This window comes from Gymnodraco acuticeps, unplaced genomic scaffold, assembly GCF_902827175.1.
Source record: "Gymnodraco acuticeps unplaced genomic scaffold, fGymAcu1.1, whole genome shotgun sequence".
In the NCBI taxonomy this organism is placed as follows: Eukaryota; Metazoa; Chordata; class Actinopteri; order Perciformes; family Bathydraconidae; genus Gymnodraco; species Gymnodraco acuticeps.
The window spans coordinates 4373658-4392977 of record NW_022990441.1 but is presented as its reverse complement, the minus strand read 5'-3'; the positions used below and the strand labels follow the sequence as shown (position 1 = coordinate 4392977).

At 39.5% G+C, this 19320-nt stretch overlaps 4 protein-coding genes across 7 annotated transcripts in view; 1 reads left to right on the top strand and 3 right to left on the bottom strand.

Annotated features, from left to right (window-relative positions):
* The window catches only part of sik2b (salt-inducible kinase 2b), a 49738-nt gene extending 48797 nt beyond the window's left edge, over positions 1-941 (bottom strand). For all 4 annotated transcript variants that reach the window (XM_034225453.1, XM_034225455.1, XM_034225454.1 and 1 more), the window contains exon 1: positions 440-941. In XM_034225453.1, coding sequence (XP_034081344.1) covers positions 440-577 — 138 coding nt within the window. In that variant the 5' untranslated portion in view covers positions 578-941. The remainder of the gene's footprint in view (positions 1-439) is intronic.
* Positions 942-1690: 749 nt separating this feature from the next.
* laynb (layilin b) lies at positions 1691-7795 on the bottom strand. Its single transcript, XM_034225458.1, has 7 exons — positions 7556-7795; positions 6164-6470; positions 5694-5851; positions 5089-5133; positions 4344-4421; positions 4029-4146; positions 1691-3586 (listed from the first exon to the last, which is right to left on the bottom strand). Exons 1-7 carry the CDS (start codon positions 7626-7628, stop codon positions 3271-3273), a joined length of 1095 nt encoding a protein of 364 aa, XP_034081349.1. The 5' UTR covers positions 7629-7795; the 3' UTR covers positions 1691-3270.
* Positions 7796-13588: 5793 nt separating this feature from the next.
* On the top strand, positions 13589-16831 carry LOC117552246 (zona pellucida-like domain-containing protein 1). Its single transcript, XM_034225589.1, has 10 exons — positions 13589-13711; positions 13979-14205; positions 14355-14545; positions 14646-14718; positions 14814-14911; positions 15040-15123; positions 15255-15426; positions 15917-16016; positions 16267-16290; positions 16394-16831. Exons 1-10 carry the CDS (start codon positions 13618-13620, stop codon positions 16549-16551), a joined length of 1221 nt encoding a protein of 406 aa, XP_034081480.1. The 5' UTR covers positions 13589-13617; the 3' UTR covers positions 16552-16831.
* On the bottom strand, positions 16810-18882 carry zgc:162608 (uncharacterized protein LOC100037332 homolog). The gene is made up of 4 exons (XM_034225590.1): positions 18809-18882; positions 18577-18635; positions 18396-18489; positions 16810-18251 (listed from the first exon to the last, which is right to left on the bottom strand). Exons 2-4 carry the CDS (start codon positions 18623-18625, stop codon positions 17381-17383), a joined length of 1014 nt encoding a protein of 337 aa, XP_034081481.1. The 5' UTR covers positions 18626-18635; positions 18809-18882; the 3' UTR covers positions 16810-17380.
* Positions 18883-19320: the final 438 nt, after the last annotated feature.

Below are 19320 nucleotides of genomic sequence, written 5' to 3'. Positions count from 1 at the left end.
TGCATGCCCCAGATACAGCCATGTTTACAGCTGCTAGACTGTTGAGATGGTACACGGTGGCACTGTCTGGGTCATTACCAACAGGAGTGCAGGTGCATGATGCTGGTGTGGTGGAGCAAAGACAGCACGCATGTTTACAGTTTGTGTTTCCCAGCAGCACTGGTGGTCAGACCTCTTACTGGCAGTGATGTGGTGACCGTGCAGGGAGTCGTTGCTCCTGTACCTGCAGGTATTAAAACACACCAGCTGTTGCTGGCCCTAACCCGCCAAGTAACCGGTAGTTACCTGATCCAAGTTTATATTAGTGCCTGATGTGGACAGCATGTCGGTATCTGCTATGAATATCTGGAGTGTCAATTAGTACATAAAAAGTTATGCAACTCATTCGAACAGTAGCCTAAGTTAGCTTTCGGGCTAACTAGTTTACAGACACACTCACCTCTGTCTTGGTTATGCGGTGTCGAGCCAGCTTCACGACAGCGAAATTGCCCTTTCCTAAAGTGCGCTCGATGTCGTAAAAGCCCACTCGGACCGGACCCCGGGTCAGCGGTTTTTGGACAGTGTCAGCCATGACCATGCTGTTCTGGATGGGACTGTTTGTGAGTAGGAGGCAGCCAGACGAGCAGGGGACACACTGGGGGCTCACAGCTACAGATAAAGACGAAAGGAAAACAAACCGCCCGCCGCCACCACCGCTGTTCGAAACGTGTCCATTAAAAATAGACAAAGTTGATTTCTGTGTTGCCCTGCCAGCTTGATCGCCAACTATACTCTCCCGTCAGTGCAGCGATACGAAGCAGTCCATTTGCTGAACCCGGGGGCTGTCACGCCATGTTCTCCAATACAATAGAGCTATAATATTTCAGCTCGAGGTGCCTCTATCAGCCACAGAGCACACGAGTTGACTTGCAAAGAGGCATCATGTTCTCTGGTTGACGTGTATTGACGTCAGAGGCATAGGGGTATTTGTACAGGGGGCGGGGCCACCGGGTGCTCCACACTTCAGTGCCAATTGGTTGCCAAGACAACCAGACCCACCTCTTACGTCAACCGGTAAAATTGCTATTCTGAAATCTGTTTGCTTGCCTGCCCTGCTTGATTGCACGCTTAGCCTTAGGTCACTTTTAAGTTTCGTGCTGCAGGTGTATGTTAGGCTTTGAGTCGGCAGAGACTCAAAGAAAACATGATTTTATTATTAAATCGTAATAGAATGAATTCTAAATCCCCCTGAAACGGCACCTTTACTTGTTAATAGTAAGGCATCTAAAAGAATCAATGAAGAAAATAGCCTAACATAATATGCATGGAATTAATATAAGATAGAAAAAAGTACATTTCACATGATTTCTAAATCTAGTCATATAATCCAGATAAATTGAAATTGCTATTACGAATCTCTTTACTATAATATAAAACATTGTATAATGAAACATGGCAGGAGCTTATGTGATACTAGACATTTCATCAGCTACAAACACAATTTGGTCAGCTACGTGTATAACAGCGCCATCTGTTGGCAAAAATAGCAAATTGCAGCAAGGCTACTAATACTGTTCAGAGGTGGTATTTCTGCTTTACATTTATATTCACACACATCTAACATGACACAGACACTCCCCAACACATATATAAAGGTACAAACACATTTGAACATATTCATATAATAATTAAAAAAGTAATGAAACCACAACACATTGCAACCAAACTTTTATTTGACACCCGAAGATCATGTCATGTTAGAAATGAAGCACGCATTCACACCCTGCAGTGGTTTGCTTCAGCTCATGCAGTGACAGACCAACACAGAGCAGAGGATTACTAAGCGGGCAGGCAGAGCAGCGCTCCAAAGGCCTCTGCTGTCACGCATACACTTCCTGAATGTAAGAGTTCCAGATGTGCTTTTGGCATTTCCTGTCTAAGATTCTCCAAGAACACAGTCAGCCTCTCCTTACTGGGCTTTCTTTATCTTTCCAAAAAACATACCTCGCAGCCCACTCACAAAGAACACAGGCATTTGTGTTCAGATGTATGTCCATGATTATTTGCAGATAAAAGAAAGGCATATGCTTTTACACAACACTGATTAATGAATACATGAAATACGCAGATGATGGTTTAGTTTCCCACACGGTCAGGTGGAGTCGAGAAAAGCCCGCAGCTTTGAGGTTGACTGGGATCAACAAAGTTCAGTCATCAGTGTTTCCACATGCGTTGTCCTGTTCCCGGTCATCAGAGTCCAAACAGGAAGCCTTACACTGAGCTGACACCACTCTTCAGTTATAGAGAAAGGGTCAGAACAGCCCATAAATAGAACAACTCCACGGCCATATAGTAAAACAAAAGGATCTTTTTGTCCTTGTGTTTCATAATATCTGACGTCAGTGGAAAAAGGTAGTAGTTTAATTTTGGATTGTTTAGAGATGCGTAACCTTGCGTGAGTCCTCAAAACTTGCACTTATTCCTAGAGTTAGTAAAAAAATCCATGCCAAATATATCAGCACTACTGCTCAGCAAACCTGACCTGAATCAGTATGGCTTATTTTAGTTCATTAATGCCTCTTTGAAGCCAAAGCCTTCGTGCTGCTGACATCTTTTGTTGGAGAATTTGTCCAGATTATGTATGTTAATGTTATAGCGCCATCATGAGGGTGATATTTGTGTTTTTCTAAGAAAAGTGTCTCAACATCTATTAAATTGAATACACAAACATTTAATCTAAGAATTCCTTTAGTTTGTTACCAATTATCTGAAAGACTAATCTGACATGCCCATGAGCCTCAGGTGTTCTCTGCAGTGCACCTATGAAACATCAGCATTTGATCAATAGCCTTTGTTAGCACGTGACAGTGAACAAGGACAGTGTCACAGGGCTGCTAACATTTCTGCTGAAGCTTTGTCTAGTTTAATAATAAAACGTATTGGGAATAGACTAGCATTTAATGTAACCTTATGCCATGCTCATATTCACATCTTCACAATTAGCCTTACAATTGGCAAATCTTTGGGATGCCCCGCTTCAAGAATTTATCTGACTTGCAGATTTTAATGCTGGCTGCTTCAGAATGCAAAAACTGGAGATACATACACACTGGTGAAAAGTTTTTGGAACATAAGTTCAGGCCAACACAGCCACGTGTTTAGTTATCCTGCACCACACCAGCATGTGGTGTATAGTACAGGAATGAAGGGATGGAGAGCAGGGTGTTCCTGTGTCTAGCTGGGTAGATAGTTGGTATAAGGTTGATGGACACTAACATAGACCACATTTTTTTATCCGTAAATCTCATTTTCAACCCAACCAGCATGCCGGCTCTGACCTCTGCAGGTCTCATAGATGTCATTGTTCACAAAGCCACTCTCCTTTACCACGCATGACACATTCTCATAATCGTCACACTGGGATTCCTGGGAAGGAGCACAAGGATACTTTTTCATGATGTCTGCCGGCATGCTGCTGTCCAGAGCAGTGTGGGGCAGTTTGGTAATGTCACTGAAGGCGTAGGGTCCTTGTACGGCATAAGGAGAAGCTGTTGTTGTCTTCCACGGTTTGGATCGGCTGGGGTAGCCATCGGTTTTTGTGTTCCTCCTGAATATAACAAATAAATACATTAAAATAGGATCAATGCATTGTGCTGCTCATCCTAGACATTCCTACTGTACAGGCCACTCAAAGGGAGCAAACACATTATGCTATACGTTTTCAAAAGCATACTTTTCTCAGACCAAAGGCACCATAAGTGTACTTTATAAGTTATACTGTATATAACCTGAAAACAATTTTGCTTACATTGAAGAGGTTGAAGAGCTGTACTGATGTGACCTATTAAATAATCAATAATGCATATCACACAACTATATTAATGACTTAATTCATGCAGAACAAAGGCCATTTAGCCTTTTTAAAAAGCTTCTTAATATGTCATTGTAATCTCTGATCTGGAAACATCTCGTTTCATATTTGAAGTACAACAGATAAGTACATGGTATTGTTCTTTTTTGTAGAACAGCTTTTACTTTTCTACTTTTACCTCTTGGCATGCTTTCTGTAGCAGAAGAACCCAGCAGCTGCAAACAGCAGCAGCAGCAGAGCAGGAATAGTTGCATACAGGATGTAGGAGACATACAGGGTGTTCTCTGAGAAAGACACTGCAAAGGAAAGAGGAATACTTCTTAGTAGAGCACAACTTTTTTTTAGGATGGCTTTAGAACAAAGACTTGTATCCTTCAATAGTTAGGGCATGTCAGAGGGCATGTCTTCCCCTAAAAACATAAAGGGCTTCCACTCTCGTGAAAGGATCAACAATAAAATATAATTTAATCTATGTTTTAGATTTGTTTCTTACCTGATGACTCTGGTAGTCCTATTTTTATCTTCTCATCTCTTTCTGTAGTTGAGGAAACGTTTGGACTCAGAGATGGAACTAGAACAATCAGAAAAAAAATGACCATCATCAGTTTATATTTTTTTGCAAATGTATACTCTTGATTTCTACCAAAAGAAATAATCAAAGCAGGAGTCAGTAAGAGCGTAGATGTTAAAAGCCTAATGTATAACAAATTCTATGTATTGTACCTAATTGTTAGAATGTTCCCATTTAAATGTCCTTGTTAGTAGTTCATTTGATCACATGCATCCTTTTGCACATTAGTCTAAAGTAGTAGTTTGAAGTAGATATTGTTGGTAGTTTGATGTTTTCTCAGAATGTAGGTGAATACTTACACTGATAATTCACTTTTTTCCTGATTAACATCTTTCTTCAATGGAAACGTAAAGATATACATGCTACAAAACTGAATACATCATACATGTACTTTGCTGATTGAAGTGACCTGCAGATTATAGGGTAAACAACCCAAACCTCACATACATTTCAACCACTGCAAACTTCCCTCTTGTGTAAATGAAGACCTCTCTTCATTTACACAAGAGGGAGGTTTGCATTTAAGTGACAAAAAAATAGTGATGTGATGGTTTAGTCTTTTCTTAATCTAACTATAAACACATCATAAGTCCCTTGTTTACTTTAGCAACAGCAACATCATGCATACAAGGAGAGTGTGTGTTGGATAGTCAAGTGCATGTTGTACCTGCATGTGCTTTGTCCCCTTCCTCGGTAAACACTTGTACTTTTTCTGCATAAAAAGATTCAATATATAAAGCTCACATTCAAGAAACATTTCACATCAGACAGAAATAGATACAAGATAAAGAACAGGATAAACCATTAGAAAAAAGGAGTGAAAATTAATTAAACAAAATTATAGTTGAGCCTCAAACGATATTCAGAGAAGTTAACTGTATAAAGTTAAACATATGTCTATGGTTGTATACAAATTATGAACACACATTCAGTAAAGGGTTGTTTCATATTTTTTGTATCTCTTAATAGGTATTTAAAACAATAGGTTGATTTAAAAATAAATAATTAGACATACAGTATACCCTAACACAGGCATATATTTAGTTTTGAAGATAATTAATTGTATTCAGGCAATTAACAACCAAATTGCACATTGCAGGTTTAATGTATGTAGCCATAAACATTGGTGGCAATATTTAAGTATTGGGTTTTGACAGATACAACTCATATTATTTTGGACATAAGAACAAAACAATACAAAGTGTGCTTTATGTTATTGTTCATTTTAGAGCAGTGAAGTACAACAGCAGTGTCAGTGATCTCCTGGCTCACCTTCTGGGTATTTGCAGACGTAGTTGTTCTTGGAGTTGCAGTTGTCATCGTTCCACTGGAAAAGGAAATGTCCTTCTTCGTCGGGCGGTGCAGAGGGCTGGTAGTACAGAACCACACACATTTCAACACCACACGATGGCTCATCCCAATGCCAGTTCCTATAGAAAAAAGGATGCAAAGGATCAGACATGTACCACTATTAAATTGCAGAACTCGCATTATAGCATACAGAGTTTTGACTCTGAATATGTAATTCCAAAATTCTTTCAAAGGACTGCAGACATTCCATCACTCCCACACGCATGACTTTATCCAATAACCTTTTAAATCAGAACTGAACTGCAGCCTTTTTTTGGCCGATATTTTCTAGTGTTCTGTGTCCCTGAAGATCCCTCATACAATTTCCACTGATGCACCCAAAACATTCATACATAAATAGTGAGAGGGTTTTAAAAAAGAAAGCAAAAGACCTGAACTTGGCCTTGCTTCCATCCAGCCAATAGTACTGCGAGGGGCACCCTGGGCTTGTGCTCCCGGGCCTGTATCGCTGTGGGCTGCGGCGGAGGCCAATCCAGAAGTCTCCATCTCCAGCCTGCAGCTGCTGTATGAACCTCTCCATTAGGCGCTGCTCGCTTTCTGTTTCAATGCTGAGCAAGTCTCCTCCATCCGACCTGCAGGCCTGCCTGGCATCCTCAAAGGTCAGCCTCCGCCTGCTCTCCTGGATGTAGGACACCTTGTAGCATGGGCGCTCTGTCCCGCGCCGACAGATCCTCTGGCCTGAACACCACAGTCAAAATAGGGAACATGACAAGATGATTAGTAAAGGATTTTTTTGTTTTCTGAGGACTTCCTGTGGCCCTTACGTGGCAGGAAGATAATCAACAACCTACAACAAAACAGATAAGGAACCAGAGATGTTTGCCAAAGTGTTCCCACACTTTTCTGCAGCGTGGGTAGAGTAAACATGGTAGTGCAATTACAGTGTAAAACCTATATTTTTAAGGGCTGGAAAAATATGTGTTGTTTTCTTCGTTATTGGTTTTGTGCCATTTAAAACAGTTTGGATGTAGTACTGGTAAACTCTGACATGTTGTAATATACTTAGATTCTGACCACGTCAAATGCAGTGGTTTGCTGAGGGGGAACTCAGAACTGAAGTTTGTTGTCTGAATGTCTTAAGGCACTGATGTCATATCACATATATGTAGTTTTCAGTTGAAAAACATGAGTTGACGATGATGAGAATTGCTTCTAATGTTACTTTTTCAGAGAGGGCAAACATAAACAACCAATACAATAATGACAAATATCTCAGACTTTTATCATTTTTATGTCAACCTTAAAACATTGAAAAACAGTGCTCTGAATATATTTTGGCGTCAGATGTCTAATGTTGTAGTTAGAAGGGACATCTGTGTGGCTGTTAATATCATAGTCAGTAGCATAATCATTTGTAAAGTAGTCTTAACATTTAAAGTACAAAAACTGCGACATCTGTGATCTGAATCCCAAACACCCTGCTGATGTTCATTTTCCACAACATCACGTGCTGCTGTGTGACTGCAGTCTGTTTATCATTATAACTCACATCATGTATACTGCTTTAGGCTCCTTTACGATGGTTCTGGTATCAACCTCGTTACTCTAAACTACTTTTTAAAGAATAAGAAAGTATAATGTTGGATTCCTCTCAAAAATGCAAAGCGTCGTTCAGCACTGCATGCAAACTTCAAAGACCAAAAAAACACGTTATCTATACAAAAACAAGATGACGAAGTCTTAACTTGAAAATAAAATATACCGTAATACACTTTCAACAAAGTTTAAAAGTGTTGTGTCTTTGCTCCGAAGTGAATTCTTACCATTTATTTTGGACGAGGATCCAGGGTATAAAAAAACGGCGATAACGGTGCCAAACAGCTTCATAAAATCCATTGCTACATGTTCACCCGAATGTGTAGCACACTTAGTGTTACAGTCAAGGGTAGTTGAGTTTTTAACGAGTTTAGCGTTATATTTGCATGAAAACAGGCTAAAGATAGAGGCAGCAGAGTAGTCTAGTCTGTCCAGTCAGAAGTGGGGTGACTACTAGTGGAGGCGTGTATATGGCGTCTGGCTGGGAGAAAAAAAAACAAGAGTGACACTGTCCAAGATTTTAGCTTTGAACAGAAAGTAGGCTTTTGTGGATTTTCAGTGGTTCTTTACTCTCTACGTAAACTCAAACCACAAAAGTATGAATGTGTACAGCCTGTGTATTTTTCCTAATTAGGAAAATCCCACTTCACATGTAGTAATGTCATTATGGTATGAATAGAGTACCTTGTTCCAAACATGCATCATGCTTCCTGTATTAAAATAAATAATATGTATCTCTCTGTCTCACACACACACACACACACACACACACACACACACACACACACACACACACACACACACACACACACACCCACACACACACACACACACACACACACACACACACACACACACACACACACACACACACACACACACACACACACACACACACAGATTAAGTGCTGTCTGGGGAAAAGAGCTCAGAGGAGAAAATGAAGCGAGGAATCCGAAACAGACACAAGGTCAATACAATAATGGTGCGTTTTTAAAGGCACAACTACATTTTTCCTTTTTTTCTGGTGAACATACTCATCTCATTTGATGTGAGTTTAGCAGCACTTTAGCAGCACTATAACAACATGTCTGAAGTGCATGTCTTAGTGTAAGTGTTAAAAAGCACACGCTGAAAACACAGAGACAGATACAGCAAGGACAAAAAGTGACATGGGAACAGAGAGATTAAGAGGAGGAGAGAGAAAGATTTGAACAGGAATGCAACCAGAGAAGGAAGCGGAAAGATTTTTTTTTTTTCAGAACCATGCTTCCTGTTCATTGCTTTGGTTTAGTTTCCAGGCAATGCTGCTTCATTTCCAAAATATGTGTGATTGGGAAACTTTGGAGCAGTTTAATGGGTTACGTAACAAAAATATTGATTTTACACTGCCTATCAAAAATATCAGAGTAAAAGACTGGAAGTCTGTCAGGTTAAACATCGGCCTGCTTCAGTTACTGTTGACTATTATGTTTTTGTCAGCAGCACCACATTACAATACTGAGATACACATGTGTTTATGCTATGGCTTTGGCTAGTGCTGTCACAAAATGATGGATGAATGATCAAATATTTCAAAAATGTCAGAGGCACACAATTCTAGACTTGTAACAGTAACAGAAGTCAGCTATAATCCCACCACAACCTGCAGTTTATCCTCATCTTGTGTTGTATAATTTATAACAACATCCACCAACAGATGACCTTGGAAGGAGAGTAATAAACACCAGCTCCTCTCCATGGAGAGCCGAGACGACTGACAATCACAGGCTGTTTATTTGTCTGCAGTTTACCTGGCTTCAGGCCATCTGTCTATCTGTTTTCTTTCCTGCTTTTAACACAAGGAGGTGCGACATGCGTCTTCTTTTTATCAGACTGAGCCTCCGGATGCTCGTCATGAGTGACCTTGAATTGTTTTTCCTTGTTTTGGTCTATAAAAGTCACTCAAGTTTGTTAAACTAAGTGTAGATTTATGCAAATGCTTCTCATGTGATGAAGAGCTGTGTGTGTGTCCTGTTTTAAAGAGTATCTGTCCTAATCAGGAATGTACCACAGATCATTTCACAGCATGACCTTGACAGTAATGTTAAACTGTGTATCCAGATGTTGTCGTAAACATTTTGAATGTGGTTTATGCATTTGAAAAAATGCATCAACAACCACAGTGGCCATAATAATTAAAAAGGTAGCCATTTAGAAATAGCCCAATGAACAATAATGGCAGTTGGAAGGTCTTTTTGTAGAGAGGCACATCCCTTCAGGACTAGACACATTGTCAGATAAACACGCTCAGATACCCTGAGGCAAAAATTGACTTGCCTGCAAGCCCTGTTTCTCCTACTCTCTGTGAAATGCATGCAGGTTTTTTATATTAGTAAAGAACACAATGTTAGTTAAAAAATGAAAGCTTCCTCAAACTATATTTCGACAAGGAAACCCTCTTCCAGAACCTCGATATATGGATATTGATCAACATTAAAGCCAAAAAAATATCGTTAGTTGATACTACACTTAAAAGGGGTATATTTCTTCTGGTAAATTGGTAATCCAGATTTGGTATTTGGTGTGATTTCTTGATTCAATGTATACATATTTATTTGTTTATTTGTTTATTCCACATTATTTGTGCTTTTTCTCGTTTACTGGAATGGATATATAGAAACAATGGCTGTCATTGTTGTCTGTTCAATAAGAAGGATGTTGTGTCTCTTTTTGGTTGCACTCAGCAACCCCGATGAATCACGAGTCCCAAGGCAATTGAGCTCTGTTTAATTTTGGCCAGCAGATGACACCAAACTCCATATCAAATGGGGCAATAAGAAGCAACTCCCATTCGCTTCGAAATTCGTTTTTGTTGAATGACACCAGTGGTACATTTACCCAAGTATTTAACTTACTTACTGATACTGATTTCAGAGGGAAATATTTCCCAATCCCTTGAAACAGTGACAGTTTATGAAACATTATGGTCTTGCTGTGGCTCCTTGTCTTTTTCATGTTGTTCCACCAAAGATATATTTCTCCTTTTAATTTATTTATTGTTTTTTTATATTTACATAACTGCCTTAAACATCCAGTATTTATTACAAAAAATAAAGAATTACAAACTTCAGTTGCAGGTCTTTTTTCCCCTCCCCACGTCAAGACCCCTCTGATTTGTCTTGAGTCACTAGTACTGAGGGACGTGGCAACTATGTTAGAAACTACTGGAAATACCTGACTACTTTCTGTAGAGTATAGCAACAGCTATAACACTATCCCATGCATCAGTATTACCAATCAAATATGGTCAATTATGAAAACAGTCTCAGGGGACATTGTTCTGCATAATGAATACACTTTTAACTTTAAATATATTTTGATTATGATACTTTAGTACTTTTTCTTTTACTTTGAAGCTATTTTAAGTTTTTTTCCAAAGCAGGACTCTTAATTGTAGTATCGTTCACAGCGCTGTTTTGGAGAAAAGTATATGAGAGCAATATGTCATGAGAGGAATATTTCCTCCCCCAACTATTTTTTTTTACTATTCAATTCAAATCTAATCATCTGCCTTACTATACTGTACATGCTGAAAGAGTACAGTATAATGTCATCCAAACCTTCCCAGTATATCTTCTTTCTTACTAAACTACATACACTGAACAAAAATATAAACGCAACACTTTTGTTTTTGCTCCCATTTTTCATGAGATGAACTCAAATATCTAAAACATTTTCTATATACACAAAATAACCATTTATCTCAAATATTGTTCACAAATCTGAAAAAATCTGTGATAGTGAGCACTTCTCCTTTGCCGAGATAATCCATCCCACCTCCCAGGTGTGGCATATCAAGATGCTGATTAGACAGCATGATTATTGCACAGGTGTGCCTTAGGCTGGCCACAATAAAAGGCCACTCTGAAACGTGCAGTTTTGCTTTATTGGGGGGGGTCTGGGGGGGTCAGAAAAACAGTCAGTATCTGGTGTGAGGGGTAGGGTTAGGGTTAGGGTAATGTTGTGAATCGAGTGGCCCATGGTGGTGGTGGGGTTATGGTATGGGCAGGCGTATGTTATGGACGACGAACACAGGCCACTCAATTCACAACATTACCCATTACCCTAATACTACCCCTACCCCTCACACCAGATACTGACTGGTTTTCTGACCCCCCCAGACCCCCCCAATAAAGCAAAACTGCACGTTTCAGAGTGGCCTTTTATTGTGGCCAGCCTAAGGCACACCTGTGCAATAATCATGCTGTCTAATCAGCATCTTGATATGCCACACCTGTGAGGTGGGATGGATTATCTCGGCAAAGGAGAAGTGATCACTATCACAGATTTTTTCAGATTTGTGAACAATATTTGAGAGAAATGGTTATTTTGTGTATATAGAAAATGTTTTAGATCTTTGAGTTCATCTCATGAAAAATGGGAGCAAAAACAAAAGTGTTGCGTTTATATTTTTGTTCAGTGTGGTGTCCTGCCCTGGGCCCGTTTTTCATTGTTTTCTAATGTGATTGTATGTCAGCGACCCTTTCTCCTCTTTGTAAAATGATCCAGTAGAGATACACAGTCCTTGTTGTATCCCACTGGCAGCCTGCTCTATCTAACGTTGACTGCCCTAAAGTTAATGTACACTTTATGTTTAATCTGAAGAAGGGACATTCTCTCAATCATTGGTTATCTATAACAAATCCCTATAGTTGGAGATACATGTTTTTATAATTGGAGAGTGACAAAATGCCATATGCTGTAAAATAAACTGTGCTGTAAGATGTTTACATGATTATATATCAAGGGTTTGTCCAAATCCATCGACCCAACAGGTTAGCATTATTTTCAGATATCTCCATCCAGACATTGTGTCTGGCTATGCATGCAGGGGAATTACAGCAACATGAAACGAAGTATGGGATTAGAGTTAATAAGAGAAGCCGACCATTTGTTTCCAAACAGGTGTCCTGGGAGGAAAAATCCTTGAACACAGACGAGGACCGAAGAGAATGTAAAAGTGACGCATCTGTGGATAGTGTAACAAATGTCTTCTCTCACCAGGGGCACAAAAACATGGATGCTCCTTTTTCACATGTCTGAGTGACAATGGCGCCTTTCAGTAGAGAGGCAACAGTTGAGGCCTATAGCTGTATACATTACGTGTAATGCAGTTCTATGGAGACAAAAGGGGGTGATGTGTGTCATGCAAAGGAAAGAAAATAAGGTTAATCCTGGCAGGCTAAGGACTTCATCGCTTGTGGCGAACATGATCACCTTTCAAGCATTCAAGGTGTTTTATTCTAAAAAAAAAAAACGTGTTCTATTCGTGACAGTGAGTCTTTGCTCAAGGATTTTGGAAAATGTACTTGTTTTTTGGTGCAATGTGGTAGATTTGTAACTTATTTGTAATGGTGTACAGTATCTCAGTTATTCATTACAGAAGATATCAATACAGTGTAATTAGGAAAAGCATAAATGGTGTTCATGTATGCTCATCTGCAGGTTTGAGGTTAAGTTAGTGAAATGTGGATGAAATTTGATCATGCCTAATTATTATGTTGATAGTTTCAAAATACATTTCCTTTTTCTGAATTTCAAAGTGTATGTACTAGGCATGTACATAGCTTTTATGATTATATGATTTTAGGTTAAGCACATCTAGCCAGCAGCTATAACGTTCCCTCTCAATAGTCATTTTTTAAGCGAGAAACCTAAAACAGCAGTTGTAGTTACCCTGAGCGATATGTATCAAATCCCACTGACACTTTAATCTGCTCGGTTTAAATCTGAAAGCAAACACTGCCAGAATCTGCTGCTGTCTAAATCAGGAGTCACAGAAACATGGATTGTGTGTGTGTGTGTGTGTGTGTGTGTGTGTGTGTGTGTGTGTGTGTGTGTGTGTGTGTGTGTGTGTGTGTGTGTGTGTGTGTGTGTGTGTGTGTGTGTGTGTGTGTGTGTTTGTGTGTGTGTGTGTGTGTTTGTGTGTGTGTGTTCAAAAGGGTATATCATTAGATGAAGGGAGGGCTTGATAGTCCCACCTCTATGGTTTTAGGTGTCTTGAGGATGTCAAATACTATAAAAGCCACACTGCACAACTCCTTATGTGACAACTGCTCAGGTACCAGCTAACGTAAGATCAGCTCTCTATATTTACACCACCAATTTGTGTTTTGCTAAATGATCCCTTTTGTGTTTTTGATCTGACTCAGTTGTTAATGTTACTTTATTGTTTTCATTGTTGTTGATATTGATTTCTTCTTTATTTATATAGGATTTATTGATCTGACTGACCCTGCTCCAGACAGCATGAGTCACTATCTTTGTCTCCCTCTGCTGGTTGTGCTCCTGCAGCCAGCTGTGTGTCTCAACAACTGCTCGTCTGACTACCAGAGGATCCCTGGTAGGCTGAATATCTCTTTCACTGAGCCAGATAGTTTGGTTTTAACGTGCATTATGTACAAATTAGAACAGATCGTGTTAAGTAACAATCACAAAATGAGAAAATTACCTATTCTTCCTGCTCAATGTAACATTTATTTTCCTCATCTCTGTCTCTGCATCAGCAACTGCATTATAATCTTCATTTCCCCTTTGATTCAAAATGGGAAAAAATCACACATAATTAAATAATTCTTGGTCTTTTTTCTTTTTTACTTTTCTTACGTAGACAATTCAGACATGACAGTTGAATGTGGGGCCAGAATGATCACGCTAGAGATCAACCTGTGCACAGCTCAGTGGGCAGGCTTCAACACCACAGACCTGGCTCTGAACGGGAAGCACAACACCACCGAGTGCCAGGGCACCATCGACAACAGTGTGGACCCTGCAGTTATCCGTTACAAGCTTCCTGTTAACGACAGTCAGCAGAATCCCTGCCGCCAGTCTCTGCAGGTCAGAAGGTCTCTAGTATAGGACGTTGAATATTGTTAAATTACTGGACAAATAGTGATATTACTGCAACAGGGATTTAGAGATACATATCACTTTATTAAGGATGATGTTGCAGTTTAGTGGACTATATAACAATTGCGTTTCTGCAGATTGTGGATGAGGCCCCGGACCCCTCAGGTCCCTTCAGCAGCTTTTCAAGTATCCAGTCAGTTATCATTACCGGGTTCATTGACACACCCCGAACTGACCTGGGGCTGATCAGCTACTCCACAGACCTCTACTATCACTTCTCCTGCCGATACCCGCTGGAATACCTGATCAACAACACACAGATTGTGGCGTGAGTAACTTACCATCTTAAAAAAGTGTTGTTAATATACCTTATCACTTTAGCTTGAGACATAACATAAACACAGGCATTTCTTTCAATGATTTTTCAGCTCCTCAGTGTCTGTTGCGACCAGCGATAACAATGGAACCTTCATTGATACACTTAAAATGAGTGTTTTTAATGTAAGTTGGCATTTAGTGGCCTTAGACAAACTCTACTCTGCTATAAACATATTTGACTTGATGTATCCCACTATCTCAACATCTTATTTTTCCAGGACTCAGACAATATCTACCCTTTAGTAGTACCTTCGACAGGACTTGAGCTCCGAACCAGGATCCATGTGGAGGTCAAGGCTGTTAACCTCACAGGAACGTAAGTGACAGATTACTGGATGCACAGAGTGAATGTGCTTATCAGAAAAAACGGATAGTGAAATAAAAATGGGAAAATTGTTTTCTTGTAGCAAACAGTACTTCATTGGCCCACTGTCCTTATTTCAGTTTCTATATACTGCTGGATCACTGCTTTGGCACTCCCACTGCTTACAACATGTCGAACAGTGAGCAGCACAACTTCTTCACCGGGTATGGACGCACACATGCATCATTAGTGTAAATTCTGCTATACTGTATGCATGGGGAAATAAACTAAACTCCACATCTATTTTTTTTTTAAATATAAAGTGTATCTAAATAATCTCCATACTCTCCACAAGCTGTTCATTGGACCAAAGGACATCTGTGACAAGCAATGGCCTTTCCAAGGTCGCCCGCTTTAACTTCGAGGCCTTCCGCTTTGTTCAGCACCGCGACCAGGCAAAGTCCAGCATCTATCTGCACTGCATACTAAGACTCTGTGAACCAAGCAAATGCCAAGAGCTGCTGTCTGTAAGTTGAGAAGTCAAGAACAAATGACTTTGCTTTAAAGACATGAGAAGGTAATGCTAAATCAGCTTTCAAAGGCTAGCCAAAACTATATTTTAGGATAAAGATTTGAAGTATAGAATTGACCTGTTTTTTGCATCTTGGTAATGAAAGAAATAGATATAAAAATAAAAAATGATTTTTTGTTTTATCTGTAGTATTGAAGAGACAGTAAAAGTATAGGTGACAGGAAATGTACGGAAAGACAGGAAACTGCAACCAAGTTTATTGAGTCACATTATTTTGGGGAAATTCTGACTGATGGTTGGCACCTTTTTTGAATCCCGGGCCACCAGGTAACCCACATTTGCCTTTCAAGTGAATATTTTACAATTTGACCATAAAACAAAACATGTGTTATTTCTAACATCTCCATTTTGTATAGAGAAGCCATACTTTGACACTATATAAAATGGATTAAACTAAACCCAAATGCACGTGTGTTGTTTTTCAGGCCTGTAATGTCAGAAGAAAAAGGTCTGTGACTCCTTATGGGAAAGAAAGCAGTGAATCTGCAACTATTTCAGTTGGACCTCTTTACACTGGCAGAGAAGGTAAGTCCCTGCAAACACAATACTATTATTATTATTATTATTATTATTATTATTATTATTACTATTATTATTATTATTATTATTATTATTATTATTATTATTATTATTATTATTATTATTATAATACGTTATATAGTAAATATATATATATATATATATATATATATATATATTATATAGTAAATATATATATTAAACAATGATAACACGTTTTTTCTTAATGACCCTTTTTTATTTACCCCTTCTAAAGAGAGGCCAAATGCAGCTGCATACAGTGAGTATATTGTAATCAAATGAACCACTAGAAATACTTGTTCTTATCTTGAATGTGTATAACTCATAAAGAAATCCCAATGATCTGCATCTGTATGCATCAGGTTCTGACGTGGCATCAGAGAGGGATGACGTGAACGTGACTGGCCTGGTGGTAGGAGTTGTGTTCGGCTCTGCAGCTAGTGCCTTGCTGGTTCTGGGCGGCTGGTTCGCCCTGAAGAAGTTTTATTGGGCAGGAGGATTACCTCGTGCTTTTAACTGACAGACAACTGGCTAATTGTCTTCTCCTTGTCACCTCATATTATATTGTGACTTATTCTGGGAACCAAGTATCTGATAATGTTATGATTTGTCGGTAATAACTACATGTTCTTGTCAGGTGACCTTTGGAACTAGGGAAAAAGATTAGTATTTTATATGACTTCTTCTGTCTATACTTGATGCATCTGCACTCATTTATCAGTTATGAAGGAACAGGCAAACCAGAACTGTCTAAAGGAAGAAACATGAAATATGGAAGTCATTTCAGAACAAAGTCATTTTAATATTTTATGTTTTTCTACATTTGCATGTACAGAATCTTATATTTTATAAAGTATATATATAAAAAAACACTGGGGGCACATTATAATCTGCAGTATATAGGTCATATCTGTTTTGATAATATTACAAATAAAAGTCAAATCATGTTGGCGTTGCATTCTGTGGTTGACATTACATTGCACAGTAAACATATTTACAAACTAATTGACATATATAGAATGAAACCAATACATCAATCAAAACCAAACACTCATAAATATTTACAAGCATCTTACTGTGCTGGTACAGTAGCAAACAACAACCAAAAATAATGGTTAACAACTAACACTTAGACAAGTATAATTCAAACTACTCTGCCCAACTTGGCAAGAGTTGAACATTTGCCACTGTGTGGCAGAACAACAGTTCTTACTCTGTAATAAAATATGTCAAATTGCATAATATATATTGTAAAAAATGAACTAAAATTAAATTACTCACATTATACATTTTGATAAGATAATAACAGCAGTTTATTGGCATTTTTATTATAAAAAATATGACTATCACTACACTGAGTGCAGAATGTCTTCAAGCAGAGCAGAAAGTTTAACTGAGAAGTCCTCCTGCAAATGTCCAGCTGTCTGTACAGACGATGAAGAAGAAGAAGAAAAAGAAGAAGAAGGAGACAGTCGTGTGCCTCCTCTGACCTCCAACTCATCTTCCAGCCCTTTAAACAGCCTCTCCATCCGGGCCTGAAACATTTGGCTCTGCAGGGCTGCATTTTGGCAGAAGCGCTCCATACTGGCTGTCAATTCCGCCTTACCGGGCCGTGAAGTTCCGAGCAGAGCAGCAAGCTCTGCTCTGAGAGCCCCCACCCTGTTCTGTGCCTCCACCCTCACAGAACTCACTTCCTGTCCCATCCTGGAGCTAATTTCCTGCCAGTGGTCTGACTTTGCTGCCTCTTGCTCATTAGCACTGGTCTCTTTCAGATGGTTGATCACCTCAATGGTTTTAGTATGGAAGTCACTGATGAGGTCAGCCACCTTGGAGCTGCTGTGCTCCAGCGTTAGGCTCATCCAGTGGAAGGCTTCCTGGTACAAAGCCGGAGTGGCCTCTGCCTGAGCCTCAGCTGCCTCCAGACCCTGCAGATAGAGGCTCAGATGGCCACACAGGTCTTGGGTGCTGCTGCTTAGAGAGCTCTGGAGCTGCTGGATGAGGGGAGCCAAGCGCTCCCTCATGCTGGCCAGGGTGGAGCTGAGGTGGTCCGAAGAGTGAGACAACCTCTCTCGCAGTTCGGCCAGCTCTTGGTGCAGACGGGTACGCAGACGCTCCGACTCAAGGTTGAGTTTGTGCTGCATCTCCTTTGCCACAGGGTTTTTGCTCTGATCATCATGGTTGTAAAGGCCACTGCTGTCTATGTGGCTCTTGTATATTTTACTGAGCAAAGAGAGACAAAAGTACAAAATTAATAAGGGTTTACATTTGTATTATCTTTAAATATATTACCATGACTTGAGCATATGGCTGCAAATGAATTTTAAGGTCTTAGATTAGTTTACAGACTTAGTTCAGTCAACTTACTCAACATCTTTTGTAAATTCTGTCTTGTCTTGAGACTGGTTGTCTTTTAAATCAGTCACGGGTGCCTCCCTGGTTCGACGGTGGAGAGGGTATGCTGAAGACAAAGAAAACATACATTAAAAAAATGAATACATTGCTAAATAAGGGCTGTTGTAAACAGTATTTAAAGATAAATGTATACCTGTAGTTGCCAAGAACGATAGAGCGAAGATCACAACTTTTAGATGCATGTTTATCTTTCTGTGGAGGAACAGAAGAAAAAAAAAAAACGTTACATACAATTTTATATTAGAACAAACATAAACATTTCCAGATTAAATAATGATATATGATTCATTGTATGTACATTCCCTGTTGGGTCTAGACAGAAGACAAGCGAAAGACTAATATGTGAAAAAGTGGCTGGCCTTTACCTGAGGATCTAGGTCTGCAGGGGGACGTCTTCTCTCGTCTGACTTATAAAGGTCCTTGTTATCAGAGCATCAGCCCAAACTGCCTGTGTCAACAGGCAACACGTGGAGGGTCAGACTAATGGCAGAACACAACACCCCTCACACACTCACTCACTCTCTCACACACACACACACACACACACACACACACACACACACACACACACACACACACACACACACACACACACACACACACACACACACACACACACACACACACACACACACTCAGACACATCCACGTTTGAACTTACCAACATTCTTGCAGCATTGTTTGAATGTAATTATGTCTCGTCAATAAGGATGCATCACATTAGGATAGTGTGTAAAAAGGAGAAAGTACCATGATAACAAATATGATAGAATGGAAATAAGTAGTAAAATTGAAAGTAAGTAAACACTACTGATAATGTTAGACTGTGTCTTCTGTGCTCTATCTTTACGAATAAATCAAGCCAACTTTAAGTGCA